This window comes from Scomber japonicus, chromosome 6 (genome assembly GCF_027409825.1).
Source record: "Scomber japonicus isolate fScoJap1 chromosome 6, fScoJap1.pri, whole genome shotgun sequence".
NCBI classification, from domain to species: Eukaryota; Metazoa; Chordata; class Actinopteri; order Scombriformes; family Scombridae; genus Scomber; species Scomber japonicus.
Window position 1 is genome coordinate 22120200 of NC_070583.1, and position 26217 is coordinate 22146416.

At 42.3% G+C, this 26217-nt stretch overlaps 1 protein-coding gene across 1 annotated transcript in view; it reads left to right on the forward strand.

The window, feature by feature from the left end:
• The first annotated feature begins 267 nt into the window (after positions 1-267).
• robo2 (roundabout, axon guidance receptor, homolog 2 (Drosophila)) overlaps positions 268-26217 on the forward strand; it is a 163436-nt gene continuing 137486 nt past the window's right edge. Inside the window, exons 1-2 of the mRNA XM_053320673.1 lie at positions 268-379; positions 13384-13710. Of these exons, the coding sequence (XP_053176648.1) occupies positions 325-379; positions 13384-13710 (382 nt within the window). The 5' untranslated portion in view covers positions 268-324. The remainder of the gene's footprint in view (positions 380-13383; positions 13711-26217) is intronic.

Genomic DNA, 26217 nt, shown 5'->3' on the forward strand with positions numbered 1-26217 from the left:
TTGGACAGTACAGTACAGGTCATCTCGGAGAAATAGCAGAGATTGCGGAAGAACTCGCGGGGCAAGCGGGGATAATACTCAAAGACCTAGAGTTTGGGTTGAAGGTCTGGTGGATATGTTTACCCCTAGCAGCTCCGGGTGAGGTGACCTACTGATAAATGGATCCTCTCAATTTCTGGACATTGAAACTGTCTTTTGTCAGTAACTAGGAGCTATACCCAACTCCCAGAAACACGGAATAGACTTGCCTGTCATTTGGCACATTTTTGTTTCTGCAGTGAATCGAGAATTTGCGCGCCAGCCGTGGATGTTTAATATGCTAGTATGGGTCCGCTAGCGTTCATCCTTGTTGGTGGATTACTGTATTTTCAAGTTGATGGTAAGTTGCTCACAGTGTCTTGCTGTGTAGAACTTTTTCTGGTATTTATTAAAAATATACAGGTTTGTTTTCCTCTCACTTCGCCTGACGCTGTCTTTGGCACTCCTCTATTATTTTACACAGGTTTACTTTTTAGGAAATATTGTGAATATATGTTTTCGTTTCACAAGAAAATATATTCAATTTATTATACATATTTTCACAGAGTTTGGATCATTAAATGACTAATGTTGTCAAGCACACAGTTGTTATTAGGGAAACACAGATATCTTATATATCTAAGTGTAGGTAAATACATTTCTTTATCATCACCTCAGCAATTACTGCTCTACGCCCGTTTCTTCATCATCCATATGAACTCAAAGTAATACATGAACAAGGGCAGTTCAACAGATTCAACAGATTTCTCTTCCGCTGGAGCTAATGATTGCCTTTCAGGAGGTTAAAATTAGAGCAGAGATGAATTGATTTTTTTTTTTTTTTATTCTTTTGAAACAGAATATGCAGTCTTTTTATTGAATGATATGAACATATTATGATCAAAGGATTAAGGCAGACAATTATTTGAATGACTTTCTTCTCTGAGACTTTGTGGGTCTGCTACAGTCAGTGTAAAGCAAACATCTCTGAGTGTGAATGATTCTCAGGCTTAATACAGTGGCTACAGGTTATCTCTGTAATGCAGAGACTGAGAGCATTTTGACATTAACATTTTTAGCAATTACATTAAACCTTCAAAACTTTTATGCATTCATATGACACAAGCAAAAGTAGTATTTTTAACACCACACAAGTAGTTCAGACCTGTGAATGGGAGGTTCACTGTATTGGTGGTATTTGGCAAATGTTGTGAGCGCTCAGTCTCTGCACTGAAGTAGATAGTGCTGCTGTGGTGATTTTGCTTTAAGGATTTCACAACTGCAAATCTACACCGTAAACCAGCTTAAAACCAAACTGGGACAGTTGCCCTGTTTATTATTCCCATTTGTTTGATTAATCTTTAATGATGATGATCTTGTTGATTGTAAATGAGATTGATACTGTTTAATTTCTTTAGCCAGTGGACAGTAAATTGGCTCAGCCATCTTCGGCCAATCTGCCAGGAGTGCTAAATCAGCACTTTTTTTTTTTTTTTTTTTTTTTACAATTTTATAGGGCTTTCTGGGTTTCACTGGCCTACAAGGGAACTGGCTTAATGAAGGAATTATAACAGCCTCAACTGCAGAATTAATGTGATGACTCACATTAATCATCAGAATAGGAAGGCTTAGGTGGAAGAAATCGTTATTGGGATTGGTCCAGTTTGTGACTGATGGAATGATGGGGGGGATTACAATGTACTCTTAAATTGTATAAACCAAAAGTCATATTTAATTTTAGGTGTACTTTTGAATTGGGCACACCTCGCTGTACACACACCAGCATTATGCAGACAAAGAGAGGCTCATGATCATAGAATGAGGAAATAATGTTCCTGACCAGTCACAAACTGGGACATTATATCATCACTATGTTGTGAGTGATGATTCACAATCACATGTGTTTGCTTTGTATTGTTTGTATAACTTAGCAGTATGTAAAGCTGAGTTTTTGTTGTCACTGAATGCGAGAGCCTGCAAAGCCCCATTTTTCTTTTCTTTCACCTGTCAGCTCCTGCTTTTGTTCTTCACAGCTGCAAGTTTAGCTTCTGAAGCTTTTTAGATCAGTCCTCATGCTTTCTGTAGTTAGTAAACCACATTCCCTTTCTGCTCGGATTTGGGTTTTTTTTCCCCTTTTTACTCTTTCTTTTACCTTTTTTGGTGTCTTTCACTCTCTGTTCAGCCAAACCCACTGGTTGCTAAGCAGTGGCTGATGGCATTGCTAGCTGCCCAGAGGGAGAGGGTGCACATCTCCCCGGGAGCAGTGGATCTTTCCAATCATTTGCCTGTCACCCACCTCCCCCCTCCATCCCAGCAGAACTCACCCATCACCCAGCCCTTTTCAGAGGTAATCTGAGGGTCCTTGGAAAGGGAGGAGCTTCCTCTAAGAGTCCACTTAGGCAGACAAAAAGGTCTGGAGTTGTATTCACTGGGCAGTATAGCCAACAAAGCCAAGCCTTGTGAATGGCGTCAGTCACTGTTTAGTGTGCTGTGATTAATAATGTCAGTGTGTTGGAGAGAAGAGAAAAGGTGAGGTGGAGACAGAATAGAGGGATAGAATGAATGTGTGCTGGTTGTTGCCAGCATTGGAAGAGAGAAAGGATTTGTTTTAAGACCTGAAAGAAGATCATAAAACAGAGTTATAGGACGTTATGGAGAAATACGTTGATTGAGATAGAATATATTTCCAGGAATATGTCGGTCCGCAGCTGTCTGGTTATCTCTTAAACTCCATAGTGCTGCTTTTGAAGCTGCATTAGAACATGCTTTGCATAGAGGACATGCTCTCCTGACCTTGTGCTATTCTAAGATCTCCTGCATGCTTGTGTCTGATGTAGGAGCTGGTGACATCACATCCATCCTGGGTGACACACTGAGAGGTGCTGAAATATACTCCAACTTAAATCTGTCTAAGAGGCTATGGAGACGGAAACACAGGGTCTCCAGTGGCCTAGACAGCGTTCAACTCCCTATCCACCAGCAGGGTTGTGGTTTCACTAATGCTGAGTCGAGAGAAACTCAGAGGAGAGTCGCTGCATGTGTGTGTGTGTGTGTTTGTTAGGAAGAAGAGTATTGGAGAGAGAGACAGAAAGAGTGTAATCGAATATAAAAATTGAGAGAAGAGTTGTTTAACAACACAATCTTTTAAAGCAAAATGGCAAGGATGAGGCTTTATTACCGAAGCACCTTGGAGACCAACAGCGCTGTTGATGATCATGATTGAATGAGAGAGGTCTAAAGTACTGCCCTATAATGGAAAGTAAGCCCAGATTAAAATAGTCTAGGTGAATGATGAGGCAGGCTGAGGTCATTGTGTAAGAGCCATTGCAATGTCTCGCCCCAAATGTGATTGTTCTGCTCGAGTTGGCAGCGTTTAGGCAGCGTTATTGTAATTGCGGTTCATTTGCTGGAATGGGGCTTCTGTAATGATGAACCTTCATCTGCCATCTACAGGAAGCTCCTCTCCACTGTCTCCCACGGTGTCATCACTGTCAAGGAAGCCACTTTCCTCTACATCAAAGAGCACTACTGTTTATTCTCTGATTAACATCAAAAATGAATGAAGGGTAAATACAGTGAGACTTAAATCAGAGGAAGTGAATGAACAGGGAGCAGGAACAAAGAAGTAGGATGAGGTGATCACTTGTACAATGAAAATCTACATACACAGGTCCTAGTGTATGTGTGAATGTATGAGTGTTAGGTGTTACTTGACCAGTGATGTGGGCCTGTCTACTCCAATATTTTAAAAGCCAAGTATGGCTACTCCAGGGCTCACATTTCAGCAGCCATCACTCCACTCTTTCAGGATGGAACAGAATAGACTTTGAGTACTTCTTAGTCCAAAATACTGCTCTGTGAATGACAGTGATCACTCAGAAATGAAAGGATACACAACTTTTCTGGGATCATGCTCGTTAACACATTTTACCAATACATTACACATGTAAAAGTGAGGTCATATTTATTAAATGCAGTGACAATAATTTGTCCCTTTGAAAGCAGTTACAAACTGATGACTCAGGTTAAGGTATGTTATCCAATTTTAAAAATGACTTGTTTAAAGCTTACTGGCTTTTTATTTTAATTTAATCCAGAATTTCCACTGCTTTTACCCCCATCCCTTGAATGTGTAGTATTTGTATTTTCTTGTTGAAATGAATATTTTATTTATTGTATGTGGGCATTAATGTTGAAACAGTATGCTACTCAATAAAGTAGCATAGCTGACTGACCTTGAGGGAGAAGTTGATAGTCATTCTCTTCTGCATGTGTCATGATGGTGAACTCCACCCAGACAAATTTGATGGGTTTTTTCTGTGGATGAAAAAAACATGCTTGACAGTGGATTCAAACCGCCAACACTATAATTTCCAGTCTGCTACTTTACTAGTAAGCTACCGTGACCTGATGCTGGTGTCAAAATCTGCATCCTATAACAGAGAGGAGCACCTGAATGGATTAGGAAAAATAAAAAATAAAAAACACACGTGTGCATGCAGGATGCACACACAGATACACATGTGCATCTGAATGGCTGAGTTATACTAATCACACCCAGATGCACATACATACAGACATGGGATTTTTAGTAAATAATCGCGTTAGTGTATGCATGTGCGTCTTGTCCTCCGTGACCCTTTCCACTCCCCATGGTGTGTGTGTGTGTGGTGGGGGGTGATACCAATTTTCCTTGTTTTACCTCTGCTTTATTAAGCATCAGCCAAGCATACAGCTGACATTTACAGAGCAGAAAAATGGCCTAATGCATTGATGCTTTTGCCTAGAGAAACAAAGACAAAAGGGAATGAGCGATTACAGCAGGTATGCAGCAGTAAAATATATTTCCAAACTTTCCCCGCCTTCATCTCCTGCTTTCTGTCCCTCACGTACACACACAGGATATCTTTGTACAACTATCTGTTGGTAGCAGCATCCATGAGGGTGGAATTCAAACACTGAGGGGGTTGCTGTGCACCTGTGATGGCAGTACAGTGGGGGAGTGTATATGGAGGTAGAGTTTGGGGGAGGAGTGTTATGATTTATTGAGCATGCTGACTAAAGCAAGTGGTCAGGGCTTTCACCTGTCTGACGCACCTGTACTTACATAGTACACACCTGTGCTTACCCCTCTGGGCCTCATAACACAGATCTAATCCTCTCTCTGTTGCTGATTAAGATTTTTAGGCAGGCTGACAGACAGAAAATGTTGATCTGATTACTGTTACATAATCCCTGATGATTAGATGATATTGAATCAACCCTTATTGATCAATGGCAAACACCCAGCCAGTGGTTACAAATAAAACTGACTGCATGTAGGACAATAGTGTGTATGTGGCAAGCATTCTCATCGACATCAATATTAATTATCTTAAAATGATCTTAAAAGCGTGCCAAAATGCAGGCGGGAAGTCAGGATGGGGTATACAACACAAACTTGTAATGCTGTAAACTTGCTGCAAGAGACAACATACTCCTAATCATTGTCCGTATGTTGCATGCTGCACTGAAACATCATGTTTGGTAAAGTGTCTAATTACTCTGTGTTTGATTGCCCTTACACTGCCCTTTGAAGCAATGTTCCAAAGGGTGGGGTGTCAAGGTTGAATGACTCTCAGAACATACAATTATATATGACTATACATGTTCATAGGTGCAAGCTCACACACACATACTGTCAACAGACACACACACATGCATGTAAATGTATGCTGGTAGCCATGCATGCATGAAGACACTATGGTTGCACCAAGCTCTTGGCAAAAGGAACCAGTAATGAGGCACTACATAAAAGGCACATGAGCTGAATGCAGAAAACATTTATAGTATAAACATTACTGCTTATTAAACCTTTCTGTTTGTTATATATTTCTTGTCAATATTGGGTCATTTTTTCCTTCAGCACCTCCTCAGTAACATATCTTATTGGTCTTCATTGTCAAGAGTCTGTGTGACATCTCTCACTCAACACAGTGTACCTGAGCTGAGTGTCTCACTAGTGTATTGACAATGAGGTCTGGTCTTGTGATAAAAATGCATGAGCTGTCTCTCTGTGTGAGATGTGTGAAGATGGACAACCAGAGCACGACACTAAAGCACACATCCGTCACACGCAGCAGTAGTCCAGCGCAGCTGTAATGCCACTCAGAATGGTGGAGCCACTGAATAAGTGTCTCATTCCATCCCCAGCTGGTCTATGTATCACCCAACCATGACAGCTCGGTACCCTTTCTTCCCTTTAACAAACCATGGAGTCTAACTCAATAGAAATTGAGACAAAAACAATACACTATCACTTACCAAACCAGTTTAGAAACTATAGTAATGTCCATGTATAGTCCATGTCAACTTCCATAACTGCCCCCCTGCCTCAACATACTGTACTGTATAAGTACTTTATGTTAAAATAGCAAATGGCCATTAAAAATTTCAAATACTGTTTACTAATATCTTGCCTGTTTATATAATGTGAATAGTGGGCTGTCATTATTCTTGTTGTCTTGGCTACATTTATTGCTCCTTATTTGGTAAAAAGATGACGTGTTCCCTGGCAATGTATTTCTACATAGTCTTGTTGTGTAAGCAGACATTCTGTGTGTTAATTCATGCTGTTGTTCAGTTGCTAAAAATGAAAAAAATGGCCTGATTTAACAATATTGTCATGATAAAAGATTATGGGAGATTATTACATTAATATCAGTTCTGCAGGAATCTGTACTTGTTGTTTCCCTGCTGAAAACAAGGCACTGCAGGGTGAGTTGATTTACTATATATAATGGCCCCTGGTGAGACTGGCTTTGTGGTTGAAGTGTCAGTGTGGAATGTGGCACAAGCCAAGTGTCACAACCATTGCAGTGGGTAGGAAGAAAGCCTTAATCGCATCCTTGAACGTTTGAACTCTCCAGTTTCACTTCCAGGATGGTGATGTGTTTTTTTCTGGGGAGCTGCTCACAAGCATTTGTCATTTAGAGGCCCAGTAACACCCAGCCAGTGGTAGAATTATTAAATATAATGTGTGTGTATGTGTTTGCGGGCACTATTCATAACCATCACAGCACATTGTTTTTGTGTTAGCATGGATATACTATATGGGCCAAAGTAAATTGAATGAGTCCTTCATCCACTTCCTCCTAGCACCCCTGACCTTGTAGCCCTAAGCCAGACCAGATGAAGTGTCCCATGGAATAGAAATTTAATAAATCTCATCTTGACTTGCTGTGTTACACCTTTAAAAAATACAAAGTATGAGCTATGGGGGTCATTTGATTACTTTACTCTACTACCTGAGTCCATCACTTGTGTGTGGTTAGAGCTCTTATTCCTCATGTTCTGTTCTCATGTGGAGCTGAGGACCACTAAGTGGCTGCAGATGGCAGGTGGTGACTGCCCTCATTGACATGCAGGGATATTACAATGTGTGCACTACAGGTCAGGACCCACAGCACACCTCCAATTATCCACTCATCTCTCACTCAACAGAGTGTGTCATGGACACCTGAAGGCATCTCTTCCACCCTTCCCTCCCCTTAGCCTTCATTTCTAAAGCAATAAAGCACATATTTATTTCTCCCTATTCAATCTGCTGGGGCAGCTCAGCAATGCAGGTAAAGAGATTACAATGCTTGAGGGAGAATCAATTGATGCCATTCATTTCATTGCACTGCTCGCTGTAGGAACTCTTTAGAGTAGCCCACGGTTGAAAGTAGGGAATTGGTGATGTGATTTTGGAGCCCAGCTGTGTCTACATTCACATGCACACCACAAACTCACACACATACACACAGGCATGTATCCTAAGAGAATAAACATAAACATTGCTGCTTGCTTACAGTATCTGATTTTATAGCACATTTACAGAGATTAAAATGACCAAAGAAAATGTTGCTCTGCCTCCATCTACTGATGACCACTGCTATATTAAAGCAAGTGGACATTACTGCATACAGTATAACTCAATAGCTCCTCCATAGTAGTTGATGTGTAGGGGAGACTAGTAATCATAAAACTGCACCTCTCAAATTTTGATGCGTTCGGTGTTCTGGGATTTGAATAGTTGATTTTCTGCACACAAGTGCACATATTTAATATCAAGACTACTGCAGAGACTAAAGCAGAGGCAGGAAAGCAAATGGCTGAGTCCTGGCTACTGAGAAGGATCTGCATGAAAAGAGAAAGGGCTAAAGTCCGTGGAGTAGTGCAGAGAGCTACACGCTTGAGTGGCCCTTGCATCGGAAATCATTTAATCTGCATCACATAGTTTAGTGTTCCTACCAATGGCCTGACAGTCCCATTGAGCTGGTGCTGTACTCCACACACTCATCAGCTGATAGGTAGAGAGCAGGCAGCACCCTCATCAACACACTTGCACTTTGCTATGAAAATATCTAAACCGTTCTCATGTCTTCCTCTTTTTCCACTTGAGTCGCTTGTTTCAGGTAAGAAATCTCAGCTCTTCTCTGACAAGCCATCTGCTGAGAAAAAGATAACATCAGCTTGGTGTTCATCAACCGATTGTAGAATGAAGAGTGAGAATGAGAGTAAAATAACAAGAGAGAAACTGCTTGCTATGTGAAACAGCCCTTTGCAGCAAAATCAGATATTCTGTTCCCACAGTTATCTATTTATATATTCCAACAGCATGGGGGAGAGAGGGCAAATACACAGATGCAAAGTCAATACGACCCCACCACACCACTACCCGAAATACTCACTGAGTGGAATTCTATCTGATATTTGTTGGAGGCAAGCATGGATGCAGTGAGAAGTTAAGATCAGCTCCTAGAATTACCCTTGTGTTTGCTTTCAGAGTGTAGATCTTAGCTGAAGAAGGGAGGGGGGCCAGTATGCAGAGCACTGAGATGGAACGGAGCCCATCATGTGAGCTTGCTAGCTAACTGGATTGAACTCCCTCCCTTTCTTGCAACAGAAGAGCTCTGCACCTGTGAACACCCTTTATTTCTCTTTCTGTGTTCTCACTGTGTGATTTTTTTTACTGTATATCTGTTGGGTGGCTGTATGCAGTGGGCTAGGATGAACTCCAGCAGATAACCAGGTTGTCTTTTGTGACACCTCCCCGAGATGAGCTGTGTGCCTGGTATTGGGGTATACTGGGGCTCATGTGCTGTGACGCTACTGACAGCCCGCCGTAAAGAAGATGAATCTCGGGTGCAGAACGAGCTGCTTGCAAGTGTCACTGCAGGCCAGTGCAGAGGCGCGGACGGCCAGTAACATCATTCTCGCCACCCCCAGTTTCCCCCTGCCTCTCTCTCACATTTCCCTTCTGATGACATGACGGATGTGACTCTGTCACCCTCACAGCAAGGGTAGGATATAACAGGACAGGGATCAAGTGAGGGAAACAGAGAGAGATTGGGAGGGAGAGGCGGGGATATATAGAGAGAAGGAGATGGAGTGGGAGGTTGTGGAGAAGTGGAGAGAGCCAGAAGAAGTGGGAATATATTTCAGGATGGACAACATGGATCGACTGCATAATTCATTTCTCCTGAAATTTCTTTGAGGATTTTTTTTTTCTTTCTACAATTTTATATTCACTCAGCTTGCTGGGTTTTAGCACTTTCTGCCTGAACTACCTCTTCCATTTCACTATCCATATTACAGCGTTGCTGCATCTTGGCCTTAACCTGGTTTTCATGTTTGATGTTTTTTGGAGCCTCGGTGACTAGAACTTTTTGCCTTGGTCCGATGTTGCCATTGGTTACCTGTGATCAGAGTACATGTCTGTTGGCAGAATAACTAATGTCTCTTTGGGGAGCCCTTCCTTTTATGCTCAGGCTGAGACTGGTGAGGGTATTGATTTGGTTGGTGGGCGAGAATTTCTCCTGGGAGCTAATGAAAATAATTACAAAAAGATCATCAAAGGCCTGACCTTCTGTTGCACACATGAATAAATATGTGACAAACATAATAGAAAAGACCACTTATACTTGTGTGGTCAGTGGAATAGTGTGAGTGACAATAAACCGTTTGGTAGGTGAAATCCTGGATTTAACTATGTAAAACCAAATGATATTCTTATACTTCACAAACATTAATTGTTTATTTATTTATTATACCATTATTTTACCAGGAAAACCTCACTGAGATTAGTGTTCTGGCCAAGATAAACAGCAACATAAAGTTTCAGACAAACAACACGCAATATAGACAGGTCTAGTCAATGTAAAATAATACAATATTAAAAAAACTATACAATAATAAAAAATGTTTGGAATTGAGAAAAAAGACGATTATACAGTAGGAAATACTGCCTATTTCTTGGATAGAAGCATTTTTCAGTGAAGCCGACATAAGTAGACTTAAAGAAAAGGCAGGGAAGAATCGGCTTCTGGTTCAGTAATCCCTCTCTGATTTCATTCTCTGTCTGTGTGCTTGTTTGTTTGTTCTATGATTCCTGCTTTCCTCCAGGAGTGGATGACTGCACAGCAGTGGTGAAAAGTAATGGTGGTGTTATTGCAGACAGGGGGAAACACAGCATTTTGATTGGAGCGTGTGCCCTGAGACCCAGTGAAGTGCACTCGCCTCAGCTCAGAGAGCACTTGATTGCACAGCACCAATGATCGCATTAAAAGGGCAACAGAAAGCCCATTTACCATAAAGAGAGTGAGAAAGGGGGCCCAATAGGAAGCTGGAAATTGACTCTTACTTCTGTGAGGAGTTTGGTCTGATGGCTGTGCAGTGGAGAAATAAATGAGATTTTTTATGTGATCTTCCTGGACTGCGTACATTTAGGGACATCACCAGGGCAGGACAGCCACATGAGGGCACATTAAAAACAACACACGCTGGTACAAACATTTTGTTTTTGTGCTTATAAAAGGGAAGTTTCCTGAACAACAGGCAAGGTTTACATGTTAAGGTTATCAAGGATTAAGATCGATGGGCCGCTTTTAAACATATTACATAGCATATGGGTGTGCTTTTAACCTTTTCTACCTCTGCACCTGACTGCCTCCACTCAGGAAGGACACTGAACAGTCACGTCCAGCCCCGTGTGCACTCAGCTCAGCTTTTTCTGGCAGTGAAAGGACAATTGTAGAGGCATCTGCTGTGTTCATTTCCACGGGAAAGAGGAGAGCAGATGGGGACTCAAGGTTTAAGTGATTAGAAGGCAGTAGATTGGAATACAAATTGGATTTAAAGAAATTAGACTGATATAAATCGAATGGAGTCACCGCAGTTTAGTGCTGTGCATGCACATTGGTCTTTGTGGAAAGACACCACAGGGCCTGTGGATTATGAAGGAAGCAGATGCTCCAATGAGATAAGAATAAATGTGCGTTTGACACTCCATCTGAGGGAGATGGGGGTCTCCATGTCCGTCCTTTATCTTGCCCTCCATTTATCAATGTCGCGGTGTTAATTACTGCTTCATTTATTAAGTCACTTACTGCCAGAATACAAACTTGCCCTTCTGCCCCTGCTTTGACAGGAAAACTGGCTGCTGGCTAAGTTACAGTTACCTACCATTGGTGAAAGGGATTAGGTAAAAGTGCCATTAGCATATTGCTGGTTTTTGTTCCACCACCAAAAATACATCTACAGTTTTCCACACAATATTAATGAGATTAGATTATGCACTCCAGTAGCAGGATATCGCCACCCCCCTCTTCTACACGCCCTTGTCTGTGGCCCCACTTAGAGCAAGACACTAGGCCTGATCACTAATCAATGAAGGGGAAATGGGGGGAATTAACCCAAATTAGGAAGAAGAGAACAGACTACCTTCTCTTTAGAGGCCAACATGCCACTATCTGATGCCTGATCCCTGTTAAGACAAATGGCAGAGTAGTGTAGATTTCCACACAATGCAAGCATACATTTGCATGTGCACACAAAGAACCACCACTCAGAGTCTTTGAAGTGAATTTTTGTGCTGATGTATGGGTTTTTACCTGCACCTGTCCTCCCTTGCCTGCAGACTCTTGGGCAGGAAAGACCGGGGTACAGCTTGTCCCGGCTTCCCCCTGGGAGATTCAAATGTAAGGGGTAGTGGAACATGTGCATACCCAGCCAAACAAAGAGCTGGAACCTCCACTGTTTGCCCTCATCCTACGCTGAAATTAGCTGTTACACAGGCACAAAGGGCTATATGGTACACCGCTCTTCTGTACGGCAGGCATCATCCTATTACCCCACTCTACTGCCCCGGGGAAGGGCACAGTCGTCAACTCAGCTCAATCACATGCACACCTGCAACAACTAATTTTAAGACAAAGAGGCTAGCACTCAATTAAATACAACACTGACTGTTTAAAGTTCAGCTGCCAACTGAATCGGTCATTGATGGGGTACTGAATGTGGTTCAAAAGAAAGACGATATGCCTGTTGAAAAAAGTTTGCCTTATTCCCTATTCCTTTTACTGGCTTGGACTGTTTGATGTTGGATCAAACTGTTTGATTGTTAACTGGTTCCCAGGGCCTCTGTGATGTAAATGTGTGTATGTCTGGCCTACAGCATCTTATCTCCATGGTTAAGACCTGGTGACAGAAACACATAGCGCTCTGACTTGGGGAGCATTATCTTAGCTGCCAGACTCCCAGAGCTCACCAACTGCAAGCCCTAATAAAAAAGTGAGCCAAGGTTTTCAGCCACAGGGGATTAGCATTTGACATGAGTCTGGACCCCAGCATAAATATTCACATAACATGTGCACTTCTTCAACAGTGGACTCAACAGTTTTACTTGTTTGCACCCCACCGAAAGCCAAATATATAATTTGTGTGTGTATGGTTCAGACGTAAGCTGTCTCTACTGTACGCCTCCATTCAGTGGTTACCCATGGGTCCAATTACCCACAAGCCCTTGCTTGTAGGGTGGGGAAGAGCAGATGGCTGCTTTTTGACTAGCCTGAAATGTTGATTAAAGGGTCCAGTATATGTTTTTACATGCTTCTAAGCCAAGACAAACTATTAGCTACGGTCATCCGTCCATTTTCTGCTGCTTTTCCAGGTCAAGGCAGCAGTGGAAGCAAGCTAAGGAAAGGATTCATGTTAGTTTTAGTCTTCTGATGAAAATGTAGATTTGTTTGTCATATTTTAGTGGAGTGCTGTCATGATTTTCTCATAAAAGCTTTTCAATTAGTTATTTTATTACAAAATTATATATTTACAATATATTGTTTAGTAAATTTCATGCATAAAAGGTTACCAACAAATATTTTTCCTCATAGTTTTTGATGATGAAGTGAACATCAGATTCACATCATGCAACCCCTATTGTCCATATAGTATACCTGTTTGTTTTACTTGAGGTCTTGTTTATTAAAATACTGAACTGAAACCATGCTTTAAGTCTGTAAGCTGTTCCTCTATGATTAAATGCATCTCTTCTGTTTCCTCCAGGATCCCGTCTGCGCCAGGAGGACTCCCCACCCCGGATTGTGGAGCACCCCTCTGACCTGATTGTATCCAAAGGGGAGCCCGCCACTCTCAACTGTAAAGCAGAGGGGCGGCCAACTCCAACAGTGGAGTGGTACAAGGATGGAGAGCGAGTGGAAACAGACAAAGATGACACACGTTCTCATCGCATGCTGCTGCCCAGCGGCTCGCTTTTCTTCTTACGCATCGTTCATGGACGACGGAGCAAACCGGATGAGGGAGCCTATGTTTGCGTGGCCCGCAACTACCTGGGAGAAGCTGTCAGCCGCAACGCATCTTTGGAAGTAGCATGTGAGTCAAAACACTATCTCCTTTTTTCTTTATTTCCCCTCTTTCCTGTTTTGCTGAAATTGTCTTGCTAATATAATTCAATAAGTAATTTGGCTGGATGAAGAAAAGTCTTGATCGCTGCTCCCAGGTGGAAATTTGCATTCTGCTCAGGATAATTGAAAGATAATATTTGATAATTTCCTGTCATCATTGCACAATCGTATTATTTTATTCTATTTATACATAATGGAAAATTACTTTGTCTTCACTAAAGGGAATAACAGTAAACAAATCAAGGATCGAATTGAAGCTACTGTGATTACTCTACTTGTAGAGACGATTTTGCTTTTGGTGTTCTCTATTTACAACCCATATCATAATTTCCTGTATGTCTGAATGAGACATTTAAACTGAGTTGAGTTCTCACATGTGTGATATATTGTTTGGTGGGATAATGAGTTTTTAAATCAAACACTTCAGATTAATTTTGTGTATTCTTAGCTCAAGGGAGTTTTATTGAAGTTGGCGGCAGATCATGGAGTTAGACATAAAGCTACTGTCAAACTTCATGAGTGGGACATGTTTTCGTTGAAGTCATGGTGTCTTGTAGTTGGTGGGGGTAGAGCGACAGGCACAGATCAAAGTCCTGATGGAAATTTGACACAGGCTGCCTGGACTGTGTTGGGAAACACTGACAGACAAAACCTGAACTGTGGATCAAATTACCTTTGAAGATGAGCACCCCTCTCTAGCAGAATCAGACTGGGTTTCCTATGGAGCGGATCACAGGGACCCCAAGCTGCCCATAGGGTGGAGCAGAAAGTCATGTGTTGTTTTAACTGGTGGAACTATTGCCCTGTGTTTCAAACAAGAGCTATGTTCATAAGGCATAATCACACTGTCAGGGGTTTTTAGTAGTGGAGGCTGACAGTTTTAGATGCTTCACTTGTTTTATGGGATTTAGTGTGGAGATCTTATATTATGATAAGTGTGATTAACTTGTAGAGTTAGTTGTGATTAACACTATCTAATAATGTATCAGCTCTCATTTTCCTTGGTATTTACATCAAACATAGAGTGACTAAATCTCTTGCTAATTATGCTCTAATTTTTCACCTGATGGACAGGACCGGTAACTGGATTTCTAAGTCAGAAAGGACAGTTGGTTTGTGATCCTCAGGAAATGGGCTCTATGTGTTGGAGAGGAGGGGGTTGGTCTCTCTGATCCAGTCCCCTGCCTTCCCAAGGGTCTTCCAACAGCCCCCTGGTGCTAACTGCGTGACAGCAGCTTGATCTATCGATTGCTGTAAGAGGGCTCCTCCAGTCTAAATGAAAATTCATGAAAAATTGATGAAGTCTCTAGATTATTTTATTTTTCCTTTTTCACACCGTTTCTTGTCCTTTCTTTTCAATACTGCTTCTGTACCTCCTTATGGGTTGTTATATGGGTTGAGCAGCAGAGGGGGTTGAATAGAAGCATTGACTGCTTGAATGGCTTAAAGGTAAGAGGTGAGAGGTCATGAGGCTAGGAGAAGAGGGGATGAGGAAGAGCCAGTATGGTGAGGAAATAAGAACAGACATATGACAGGTATTAGCAGTGAGACTGGGTTTGAGACAGAGAGATTCAGACACTCCTCCGGAGACAAAATGAGTTGATGATAATGATGTCTGATGTGTCAATTCAATTTATAGGTAATCCTGTAGTGACTGTTTTGATAACATGAGACACTCTCAGAAGAAAGTGTTGGTCTGACTGAGGTGGAGTGTGGTTGTATTGATGGGTCAAGTGTAGTTCAGCAGGGTTAGCTACTGTTTTACTTGATGGTGGAGGGACAGTATATCTACTACTACTATTTAGTTCAACTACAATATTTAAAATATAAGGCAAGGCAAGGCAGTTTTATTTATATAGCGCATTTCATACACAATGGCAACTCAATGTGCTTTACATAAAACAGAAAAACATGCAATTTGAGAAACATTAAAACATACAATTAACCCCCCACCCCCCCCACACTAATAATAAAAACAAAGTACAGAAAAATAGAAAGAGAGAAATAAATGCTAGAATAGAGCATTAAATATAAGATTGCAGCATAAAATAATGATTTGCTTTGAAATCATTAAAAGGACATTAAAAGGATAAAGTAACTGACTGCGGACAGATCAAAGCAAAGAAAGATGGAGGCGATCAGGGGGAAAGAGGACTAAAATACTGAGGAAGAGTATTATATTAACACATAAATGGCTTCTTAAAAAATTAATGACAGCTAGTCCAAAGGATATTGAGCATAGATGTCCTGAAGCTGGTCTGCAGGATCAGTACATGAACCAATTAAGTGTCTGATTTAGGGCACCAAAATATTCATAAACAGCACTGCACTCATCTGACACAGCTCCCTTGTTATGTTGTCATTGTTCTGTACTCTGAATGCTCTCTCTCTCTCTCTCTCTCTCTCTCTCTCTCTCTCTCTCTCTCTCTCTCTCTCTCTCTCTCTCTCTCTCTCTCTTTATATATATATATATATATATATATATATATATATATATATATATATATATATATATGATAATATGAGTCTAACTTTTAAATGTAGCAACTAGACCAAATACTCAGACCCCAATCCCAGAGATGACGGAGGGCCCATGCCTTTTTTTTTGGTTTGTATGGGCCCTAGACTTCTCAGTTTTCTCTTTCAGCCAGGTCTTCAGTGGGGGCTATAGAGGGGGTGGGGTGCTAAATCCCTCTGCATTGGCTTACTGCAGTGATTAGCCTTATCAGCTCCTGACATCCGTCTAGTGATTGTAAAGCCAAAGCTAATCACCCAAGAAAAAGCAGCATTTAAATATATATCCGTGTTGAACCGGATTCGTGTTTATGATATGTCACCCCCCTTCTTCTACCTCCCGCTCTCCCTCCCTTGTATTGAATACATCTCTACCCCCCTTGCATTCAAGAGTGGCTCAGCAAGACCCCGGTGAGATAATTGAATTGAATCTCTGAAACAGATTGAACTCAGTGTCCAGCGAGCAGAGTTGCGCTGCTGCATGCCGGACATCAAGCCGGGCAGCACTCACCACTCTCTCTGTCAGAAGAGGAAAGGTGGAGTAAAGAGGAAGAGGGGGAAGAGGCCTCTGAGAGGTGCCTTTGCATTATTAATAAGAGCCAGATTGGGGGGACTTGTGCCTTTGCTGTGCTTAGCCTTCCAACCGTGTTTCTTTTAAGTGTTATATGTTGAACACACATTGTTGACAAATGGATGGGCAGGAGCATGAACTGCCTTGTGTTATCTAAGTCTGTGGTGCATGTGCAGAGTGTGAGAATAATGCTTAGACATCACTTTGCTGGATTTTGGAAGAGATTTCATTTTTGCTGTTGTTCACCTTTCTGCATTTCAGAGGATAGAGAACGTATTGCCTAGAGGCTATCTGAGCAGTCTGCTTCGTAATCTGACTCCTCGTCCCATGCTCTCCAAAACTGACTGTAGGCCAGCTCCATGAGATGGATATGCCGCATATAAGAGGGGATGTGCCCCCTTTTCTCTTTTCAGTATAAACTAGGTCAATGGGCAGGTTCATAAATCATTGTGAAGCCTGTGTCAAAAAATGCTAGCTGCAGCCACCGCTGAATAAATTGCTAGCACTGCGGATATCTGTGTATATGTAAGTGTGACAAGGCGCACCTGGGGCGATAGGATCCTAAGGAAAATGTTAATTAGCCCCACCTTCTCAGGTGGATAGGTAGCATGTGTACGTAGTGCTCCAGATACAAGCATGTGGGGTGAACAGTTGCACTTTTAATTGAGTGTCGAAGTGACTCAGACTGTCTGACGTGAATGTGTGAATGTGGTTGTATGCGTGTTGGGTGTACATAATCATCTGTGGAGATAAGCTTTAGAGACGAATGAGGGCACAGAATATTAAGGTGTTTGTTTCCTTTGCTTGTGTGTTCAGTTTGTAACCTTTAAAAATGCAAATGACACCGAAATGAAACAGATGTCTTGGGTTGGTTCTAAATGGTGTTTGGAATGGGATTGGATGACTTTTAAAAAGGTCCTTTGATATCATCTAATGTACCACTTTTGCAATTAAGTGAATCGTTAGGTAGCATTTGGTGCTCGTACAACAAGGTAATTAGCAGGAAAATAGAATTGGGAGAGGTGTGAGTAGTGAAGAGAGGAGGAGGGTACCAAGCTGTTCCTGTTGTGTCCAGCATGAGGGGAAGCTAATAAAGGGACAGGCCAGGAAGAGCAGGCCAGGTGGGGAGTCAGGCTGAGTTGCACTGCCGAGCCTTTCACAAGCTCATCTGGACTCATTACTTCATTTCAGAAATGAGAAAACGGAGTGACAAACACACAGAAACAACAGACACGCACACAAACACACACACACACACACACACACACTCACGCACGTGAACAACACCTGCCCTCACAAGTGTATAAACCCCGGTAGGCTGAGGTTTAATCTGCGCTGAAGTCCTTGAGAAATAATGAAGGGTAATGAAGGAAACAGTAACAATGCAGCCATTACACCACATTAATGATGCATGCTACAGTTAGGAAATAAAACACAGTCTCAAAATCTGAGCACAGTTCAATTTGTATTTAAATATGTTTCACTCGTCTAGCACACCTCTGTGTCTCTGTTTGTTGATGTGTTGGGATGGGTAGAAAGCAGACCCACATCTCTCTGTGAAACAATTACTAGATTGCAAGTACTCTATTAAAGAAAAAGAAAAAGAAAAAGAAATCCCAAGACTCAATAATTCTCCAACATTACTATTTTGTTTGGCTTTTTGGGATAACACTCAACTAATACCTATTTTTTAAAAAGCACATTTTTTGTAGCTGCAGAATATTTAATAAAAACTTTGATCCCAACAATTTGCTATCAAGGAAATTCCAATGGCTATTGTCATTGTTTCATTACCTAGCACTATTGATAAGTCTTACTGAACAAGTTTGGTGCAGTAAGTGACATGACAGGGGAATAGACAAGTGTATGGATGCAGAAAAGGTGGGAATGTTGTCCTGAGATAAGAGAGGTAGTGAGAGCAGGCAAGGATGTGAGAGTTATCTGCCTCTGATAAACCGTAAAAGGAGAAAAAATAACTGATTAAATGTATCAGCTGTGTTTGCTGACTTATGTAAAGAGGTGTTATTATCCATTGGGATTCACACAATATCCAAACACACGTAGACACACAAACAACTATGTGCAACACACAGTTTACTCCAGTCATGTACAGTAGCACGCAGATTGCTCTTATCTCATTTCTCAGCCACAGATGGCCACAGTAAATGAGGAGCTGCTGCCACAACCCAACTGCTGCTGCTGCTGCTGCTGCAATGCTTGGAAAGAGACTGTCCTTCAGAAATGGAACAGAAATTTGGAAAGTATATTCTCACAGGGAGATAAATCATAGGAGTCACTACCAGCACTCTGACCTTTCACTGTCACACACACACAAACTAGCTTGTTCACACACATATGATATGTCCTGAGACTGCACTTTTACTATCCTCAGCGGGCCTTGTGTCCCAGCTCTGACCTCCTCGACTCCACCAAGGGAAATAGACTGTCTGTGTCACCTTCTTACCTTCAGAGGAAGCGAGTGTGGTGCCGGGGATGGGAAAATATGGCTGAAGAATGACAGGAATAATTGTATAGTGCAGAAAGAGCTGAGGGCAAAATGGAGTGTGGGTGGGTGCAGGATGGTGGCAAGGAGATGGAGCATTTAATGACATCCAAGTTTGGGATGAACTTTGACCATCTTTCTCAACTGCTTATCAGTCTTTTTCTCTCCCTCTTTCTCCCACTCTCCACCTCTCTACTTCCACCACTGTGTCACCTTCGAGTGTATAAACCAGATTAAGCGAGTGTGTGGCGCTCCTTCGTGGATGCCACGGCCCGTCAGGAGAAGAGTGAGCTGTCAAGCGAAGACTGCTGAGCCAGCCACTTCTCACGCCCATTAGTGCCCGGCAAGATGAAGCACCCGTCGCACCGGGTTTTGTTGTGTTTCTTTTATACACCCTACTCTCGCTCCTTCACACTCTCCCTCTTTCTCTCTTTATAGTGACACTGTTATTGATGGCCTCTCCACTGTGACAATGCACGACTATTGCTTTGTCTCTCCTGCCTGTTTGTGTTTTACCTCTTCTCTCCACGTTCTCTTTGCCCCTCCAACCCCCATTTGTCTCACCACCCTTGCCTCACGTTGTGGGTGCTCGCTCTGGTGTCACTAAAAAAAATATTTTTTGCATTAATACCGGGTCCCTAAATTGTACAAGAATGGCAACATTGATGTAAAAAGTGAGCACCTTCAGACAAGTATGTTCCAATACTTACCCTTACTACCCTTACCCTTACTTTTACTCTCATCTGACTGTTTGAGATTTAGACTGAGCTGTAAATTATTGATCTGTCTGCAGGCTGATTATTGATCAACTTTAAAACACAGACTGCCTCACAGGCTTCTGCTTTCATGGTTGGGTTGCATTTTGATTTCTGTTTTAATATTGATTTATTGTTGTAATTTATTCAAACCCTTAGCAGCTCACATTTTTTTTGGTAAGGAGATTTATTTTTGATGATCGTTAAAATATTGTCTGCACAAATCCCCTTTTGCATCAGTCTATTAATCTGTTATCTAGACTGTGTGTTGATAACCTAACACATGGGGTTTCCAGCTCTTAAGCTCTATTTTAAATTGTTACACAGGTGTGCTATTTACCACAATTCAGATGAATAAGTCTGATACCACTCTATTCTCTGACAAGTGGGCAAAGGGACAAGTGAGTGATAATAATATTAATCGAAAAATGTGACCCTGAGTGAAATCCCTGTAGACCGCTGCATTCTGAGGGTGGCTTGCCATTGAGTCCAGCAGGGATTGGATCCTCTGACCCCTGAAGAACCCTTTGCCCTCTCCTATCCACCCCAGATCTCTGTCAAACCATAATTCCTTAACCCAGCGCTCCCCTCCGATGAATGTGTCCCTGTAGTGACTGACCTCCCCCACCCACCTACCTCTCTCTCTCCGAGACCCTCCGAGACTGCCGGAGATGGTAATCCATCATATGGAGCAGGGGAGAATGTGACAGTGTTGAGGGCTGAAGTTCAGACGCTAGCTGATATGCGTTTGAATCGAATGTTGCTGGAATTGATTCACCCTCTGGTGTGTGGAATGGTGTGTTATTTCTGCACTGATGTTCCTGGTTCAAATGCCCGTTATTCTCGGTTACTTTCACACACACCCTTAAACACACATTCTTTCACACGCATACATGGCTTTGCGCAACACTGCAAGGTGGACAATGCTGCTTGGGATTGATCTTGTGAAAGGGTCAGGACTCAGCCAGATCCACAATTTATTTTGGGTTACGACTGTCACACTGCACATTGGCACTCTGATGGATGTGTCTTGCTGGAAGGTGTTGTGCACAATTACACACAAATGCACAAGCACACACACAAATGCTTTAGGTAAATGGTTTTTGTGGCTGTTTTAGTTGTGCAATTATTAAGAACACTTCCTCTTTAAAGAAGCCCTTTGGTAACACTGGAGACACAGCATTGGATTCTGAACTGAACTGTGTGGATGGGGAGGAAGTAGGGAACTAGGGAACTAGGCAAATGGAGGAGGGGAATGTTACATAAACTGCCAACTGACCCCATGAAGATAAGTGCTCATAGTATTCACCTTTACCAGCCTTGTGGTTTTGAGAAAAATGTTGTTGGGTATCCCTAGTCACAACTCATTTTTACTTGTTGACTGGTTTGACCTAGTTTATTAATTAATCATATATTTAATGTCATTATTCATTATTTTCCTTCAGTCTCTTAACCCATTAGTGGGTTTGTTTTGGCCTTGCACAACAGCAGAGTTATAGCGGATGTGTTATGACTTGGTGATCTTTTGATGGCGTAGACAGATATTATGTTTGGCTTGGATTACATTTGCTGTAAGGGACACCTATCAGCCACCAGAGCCCTCAACAGCTGCACACCAGAGTTGAAACATGATCATCCAGTCTATGCTGTCTCCCTCTCTCTCCTTCTCTCTCCTTTACTCTGTCGCTCTCTTTCCTCTTTCCCCTTTCCCCTTTTCCACTCCCTCCCTCTCTCATTTCCTTTCCTGCTGTTTGAAAGTGATACTCAAAGCATTTTGATCACTTTCAAAAGTAAAGGGAGACAAGATCAAATGTTTAAGTGTGTGGTTACTAAGACAGCTGTGGTTCCATTCTGTTTCATAGCCTGACCTTTACATGACTGTGCCGCTGCATCCATCGGGCATATCAGAAGAGGAAGTTAGGTGGCTGCTGTGTCTAGTTGAAGGTGACCTTGTGTGTTGTGGAGTTAATGGCTTCCCATTTTGATGTGGAGTGTGTCCTAACTGCTGCCTCTGCCTGTTAGACTGCTCTGGGATCAGTCCCAGGCATGGCCGAGGTGGAGGAAGCGACACAGAGCTTTTGTGTTTGTTTACCAGCAACCAGTGCACTGCTGAAGCCACCTCCTCCACTCCCTTGAGATATAAACGTCAATGGTTCTCAGCTTCAGGGACAGAAGAAGACTTGTGATTTCATAGAGGGGAAACTGGCTACCTCAGTTATGTGTAATGTAGTGTGACCAGGTGCAGGGAGATGACATCACATGGTGAATGAGACTGGGAGCTGTGGTATGTGTGACCACCTGCTTCTGCAGCTGGGACGATGATTAGCAGCTAGCCAGGCTGATTATTAACCAGCCAGACACTCATCCAGCCAAACGGACAGACAGACAAGCAGGCAGTCAGACAGGCAGGCAGGCAGGCAGACAGACGGACCGGGACACTGACAGACATCACATATTGCCAGATATGAGCCTGCACATTGGTTGGCACAGTAGAGACCAGACAGACTCACCCAGACCACTTAAGCACTAGCATGGCCATAGGCCAACTGAATAGAAATCAGAAAACCCTATTCAAATGCTAAGCAGAATCTTATCTCATTGCCTCTTGCTGGCCCTCATGCTCTACACTGTCCAGGGCAAAGCTATTAACGAACATGCAGGTGCCTCCCATATTTATCTGTGATTTAGTGTGTATTAGGAATGGTGTATAGTTAGTTGGCTGTATGTTTCACTTTACCTTCTTTTTTCAAAAGACATTAAGAAGGAAGACATTTCTTGGAAGTAAAATTCTAAGAAATCTATTGTATTGTTCATGTGTTTTCAATGATTATAATTGATGCGTTAGTCTGAACTATACATAATGCCTTACACAACAGTACCCACCACCCAGTGAGACTGAAATGAAGGCAGTGAATCATCTAAAGGCAGTTATGATTGCAGGGATTTGTCTTGGATCCACCAAGATCTCGTTCCACAGGAAATTAAATCTAACGACACTGAGTGATCACCAAGGGGTGTTTGGCTAACTGATGAGCGCGCTCATTTGACGCCACTGATCTGTAACGCTCTCCTGTTTCATGCACAAATCAGATCTCAACACACAGAATTTACACATAAGCACATGCCTGAAACCATACACAGATGCATACACAACAGCAGGCACAAACACATACTGTCACAGACTCCAAATGGCCTCTGTCATCCAACTAGCACAGTGAACATTTGCCAGTGTGTGGCCTAAATGACGCAGTAAGGGAAAAATGAACCCCAAGACACCACGTTGTAATGGAGCTGAAAGGAACAGCTTAATTGGCCAACATAAGCCATGCCTAGACATTAACTGTGAAATTTACATGTTAGCTTTTTTCTCATCTTTCTTTTAAAGGTCCCTGTGGTGTTCATGTGGAACAGACACATGAATTACACCTCAGACACTTCATGAATATCGATTTGGCTGTTGTTGCTATGCAGGAGGTTATGGAAAATGATATTATTCAAAATATGTGGAGTGGGACACATCTGCAATTAGTCAGTTGTTTGTTTGTGCAACTAGGGTGTTATTAGTGTAATTGCTTATTTTTGGTAATTTGTTTATTGACACACACACACCCACAACCTCACTATAAAAATTAGGGGACAATAATGCACAATAATATCAGCATGTCACATCAGGTGATAAAGGTTTGAAATGAAATATCAGCATCGGCCAGAAGTGAACATTTCTGCTGATATGATTCTTCACCTTCTGCTCCTCCGCCTGGCTGTGCTTCCCTCCATGGACTGTTTCACTCTGATGGTCCCACCTCACTCAACATGCTCGACATACCCGCTTCTTCTTCCCACTTTAACCTGAATAACAAACCGGATGTTGGTACTTCAGTTGAAACAGTCCACAAAGGAGCTGCTGTGTTTGGCTGCACAGATAGCAGCACCGCAGCTGACAGGATGTCCCACTCTGTTTGGGAAAACTTCTTCTTCTTTTTGGTTTATAGTGGTGGTTGGCAACCAGCATATAAAGTGCATTACCGCCATCTTCTCTTTGGAATGTGGACCAGAGATTAAATCCTACCCATTAATCCATTAACTCATCTGCTAGACCCACTTGACAGGTTCATTAAAGTTTTAATGCTGAGCTCTTGAAGATATGTACGTATATTGGCATCTGCAGTCAGCCAAAATGGGTTAGAAAATATCTGCATATCAGCAAAAAATTCAATATCACACATCCCTCATAAAAACATCATGAACATCATAAATTAACTATCATTTAGAAATATTATGGACACCTTGTTTTCATCATCCCTAAATATCTAATTTTACGTATAAACACTTAGAGGTGCAACAATTAAAACACACTATCAAACTTAAAATGTTGAATTTTACGATATGCTGCATTGCTCCTCTTATCAGATTTTTTGACTCCAAGCAGAGGACAGTTGTCGCTGTGATTTTGCTCCATTCACAGCAGTTCAGAGAGTTGATGGGCCGGTTGCACCTTCAGTTCCAGATATGCTGACCTTTGGTCAGCTCTGGATATGACCTCTGACTGATCATCGATTGACCATCATATGACCCTGAGGCTTGAGAACACAGCTGCATTTGGCAGTCTGGAGAGAAAGCTCTAGCATACACTGCTAATACAGTTACACTAGTGTTATTGGGAGATGTATGAAAGGAGAAATAGCCGGGGAAGGCAGGGTTATTCCTGTGTCAGAGGAAGAAAAGCACAGATAATTCAATTACAGTCTAAGGGATATGATCATTTGTCAGTTTATTCATTCTTATAGTACTCAAGTTTGTTGTTACTGCAGTAACCTCAAAACTAGATTGCTGCCGGTTTCAACTCATTACCTGCTTTATGACAAATTGAGCCCAAATTGGTATTCTGACATCTACAAACCTTTACTCTCTTTTATTTACTGTGCACCTTATCATTTTACACGACAAAAGACCTTTTCTGCTTTGTCAGGCATTCTGTGAAACTAAACCGTAGACAATCCTTCTACATTTGCCGAGTGCTGGACCAGATTATGTTATCTCTCCTCGGCATCTTCCCTCTCTTCAACCCCCATCCCTCCTCCATTTCTCCCTTACCCCCTAAATTGCTGTTCCCTAACTGGCTGTAGATGATAACAATTTCAGTACAGCCGCCAAACCGCCTACCCCCACCCCCATTTTTGCTATGCAAAATCAAATAGCAACCCAGTGACTGACTGCTAATAAATTTAACAGAATTTCTCATAAACCTTAATGAGTAACTTGACTCGATAAAGGATGTTGATGAGGAGAAGAGACAGCACAGTGATTGGGAATGAAAGGCGGGGGGAGGGGTTATCATTCATCTCAAAATCACTCAACGGTGCCAACTGGGGTGTTGATTGTCATAAATATTCTTGGACCTTGTATTTTCACCCACATGCCCCACCCCCACCTCTCCCAGCAAGAGCATCTCACCTCTCCTGACTGTATCCATGTGCCAGCAGCACCACCCTTAGTCCTCTGTCTCTGCCTGTCTCTTTTCTCATACGCAGCAGGGGGATGGTTGGCCCAAGAATGTGGCATCATTAACTTTCTTGAGTGGCAGACGTTAGACGTGAGGAGGGCTGTGTCTGTCCCACCCCCCCACTGGGTGTCCCTCAACCCCCATCACTCCACCCTGTCATCCTCCATCTCCACATTTCGTGCTCCCTCTCCCCCAAACAGCCATCTACAGATTCAGTGCACTTGATGCTCAGTCAAGGGTGAATGAGAGGCTGCATATCCAATTTCTGCATTATAGTTGTGGTACATGATGACATTTTAGTGCACAGATTGCATTCAGTGTATATGTGTTTGTATGTGATTGTGAGGGTAGGTTTGTGTACGTAAATATGACTCTGTTGAAATGTATCAAATCATTGTGACTCTGGCTCTTTCTAAAAGTGTCAGGAGTTTTTGTTGTAACCACCAATGTGGCACGTGCTGCTGAAATCCCTGTGGTGCAACGCCCTGTCTCATTAATCACAAGCCCTGCGCTAGAGCCCTGACAACCTACAACCTGGTGGCCTACCACCTCCCCTCATGTATACTGGGAAGGCACTACGCCATTATCAGCTTACAAGAAGAAGGCAACACAGTGATGACAGCTGCCAG